The sequence below is a fragment of the Nanorana parkeri genome, unplaced genomic scaffold, assembly GCF_000935625.1.
Source record: "Nanorana parkeri isolate BGI_ZX_2015 unplaced genomic scaffold, ASM93562v1 scaffold154, whole genome shotgun sequence".
Classification (NCBI taxonomy): Eukaryota; Metazoa; Chordata; class Amphibia; order Anura; family Dicroglossidae; genus Nanorana; species Nanorana parkeri.
In genome coordinates this window covers 396,190-398,801 of record NW_017306422.1, presented here as the reverse complement: position 1 = coordinate 398,801, position 2,612 = coordinate 396,190, and the positions used below count along the sequence as shown (strand labels likewise).

The following is a 2,612-nucleotide window of genomic DNA, read 5'->3' as shown; positions in this document are numbered from 1 at the left end:
CCCTGAAGAGCGCCAGCTCTCGGAGGAGTGAGGAATAAGGTAAGTATTCCTCTTTGTTTATCACTCCACACTACACAAACATTAGCTGTCTGACTGACTCCTTAGAGCGGTTAACATCATTGAATGAAAAGGTTCCATAATTAAGTAGGGTGTACAGCTGGGGTAGGCAAACTCCAGCCCTCCAGCTGTGGTGAAACTACAAATCCCATGATGCATCTGTCTCTGGGAGTCAAGCCTGTGGCTGTGAGAATCTTTGTAGTTCCACAACAGCTGGAGGGCTGGAGTTTGCCCACCCATGCTGTACACTTTTATGTTTTTTTTGTTCAATCTGCGTCCTGAACGAAAAATATATAACAGATTCCTCTATCCACACTGAACAGTGGATGAACGAATCTCCTTCTGTGAATACCTGAATGGTGCTTGCTGCTGATTGGCTACAAGCAACGTTCTGCCAAGAATGGCAAATTTCAATCTATTCAACTTCTGCCAAGCCAATAAGGTCACCACTGGAGCGAATTTTGGCCAATTCCTACTGAATCCGCCGAAATTTGTTCCGTGTGTACTTGGCTTTAGGAAAAACTTGGTAGTAATAGGGCTTCATTATATGACCTGTGTAGCAGCCTCAGGAGGCAGGTCCTCTGACCATACATTGCTCAGATTTTGTCAGAACCCTAAAAGGTGCCCATACACTTTACAACCCTCGCAAGACTTTTGTCTTGCGAGGGTTGTAAAGTACTTTTTAAAAAAAACGTACGATCTGCCCATCTTGGACAGGCAGATCGTACTTGCGATCATCGCAAGCCCGCCCCCCTGAGGGACGGTCTTCCGATGACTGCAATGCTAAACGGGCAGTGTGCGCGATTCGCGGTAAAAAAGTCGCGCGATTCCAAAGGCTACTTGGCTGTATCCCAATGGAAAACGCCCTACAAAACGGCGTGGGCCGTTTTGTAGGGCGTTAGGGAAGGGCGGAAATACGCCTAGGTGGGAACGAGGGCATTGACTACAATGCAATTTATATTTTTGACCGTTTTGTAGAGCGTTCGTCGGGCGTAGGACGCGCTACAAAGCGGTCAGGTGTGAACGGGGCCTAACACATGAGTACTGTCTACAGCACGGGTGGGCAAACTTTGGTTCTCCAGCTGCTGTGGAACTACAAATCCCATGAGACATTATAAGATTCTCACAGACACAAGCAGACTCTTTTTCTCCCAGAGACAGATGCATGATGGGGTATGTAGTTTCACCACAGCTGGAGGGCCGAAGCTTGCCTACCCCTGGTCTATAACTCTGAGTATTAATATTTTATTGATGTATTCCTTATAGGGGTTAATGACAAAAGTAAAGACCGAAAAGAAGACGGTAAAATCAGAAAAGAACAGTACAACAACAACCCATAGCCCTTCAGTACATCGTTGTGAACAATGGAATCTTCACAAACAGAAAAACAAACTTAATGTTCAGCATACGAAGACCAATTCCCCACGAAAAACGGAAAGGCTTCAAACTGATTCTGAGCTTGCCAACAGTGCAGTTCAAAAAACTGAAAAGAAACCCTTAACGAGCACTGAAAATGTCCAGAACATGAAGTCGAAAAAAGACATTTGCACTAGCGATGAAAAAGGAATCAATTATGCAGGAGCAAAGTTTAGTGACCCGCCCTCCCCAAGTGTCCTTCCAAAGCCACCAAGTCACTGGATGGACATGACCATTCAGCATTCCAATCAGTGCAAGGAGCTGATGACTTACCACCTGAAAACCCTGTTGAAAGTCCAGTTGTAGTCGCCCCGTCTTTTTGATGCTCTTTCTGTACTCTTGTCAATGGAACAATTATGTCCAGCATTTTGCAAGAAGCTTTTTTTTCCCTCCCTGCAAGAACATTTATGGGACTTGCATTTTACATTTCTGTACAAATGTCCAGTATTCTATTTTGTATGGTTGTGTAAATAGTGTACACAGTGTAATATGTGTATATCATTGTTTATACTACAAGTAAATTTAGTTTTGTTATAAAAGGATGTATTTTGACCTTACAAAAAGCTAGGCGTTTTTGTATGTAAAGTGGAAATGCTTATGTGCCGTGAAATTAAATATGAAAGTCTCCCTTTTAAGGGCCGGTTAACTCCACAAATATTGCGTTCCAGAGCGGCCAGCCTCTTTAACGCACTGGATCGCAACCCAGCTGGTTACCTGTGTTCAGGGGCGGGAGGGTGCATCGCAGTGCATTGATGTCAATGGCAGCGCAGCCACACACCCCGCTCGCAGTGCGATCAACTGCACCAGAACACGTGGCACATTAGTTCCTGCGTTCTGGTCCAATGCGATCTGCAAAAATGCTGTAAGCACTATTTTTGCAGATCGCACTGTACCGGAAAGCAGGCACCGATGTGCCACATGTTTGGGTGCGGGTGATCGCACTGCGGGCGGGGGCATGGCTGCAATGCCATTGACTTCAATGCACCGCCACGCCCCCTTCAGCCCCTTAACGCAGGGAGCCAGCCGGGTTGTAATACAGTGCAGTGTGTTCCAGAGCCTGACCGCTCTGGAATGCATTGTTTATGGTGTGAACCGGCCCTTTAAATTCCTAAATGAATTATACAAATCCCTAAAGAAGC

The 2,612-nt window shown here is 45.8% G+C and overlaps 1 protein-coding gene across 1 annotated transcript in view; it reads left to right on the top strand.

Annotated features, from left to right (window-relative positions):
- PNRC1 (proline rich nuclear receptor coactivator 1) overlaps positions 1 to 2,101 on the top strand; it is a 4,427-nt gene extending 2,326 nt beyond the window's left edge. The window contains exon 2 of the mRNA XM_018554340.1: positions 1,324 to 2,101. Coding sequence (XP_018409842.1) covers positions 1,324 to 1,779 — 456 coding nt within the window. The 3' untranslated portion in view covers positions 1,780 to 2,101. The remainder of the gene's footprint in view (positions 1 to 1,323) is intronic.
- Positions 2,102 to 2,612: the final 511 nt, after the last annotated feature.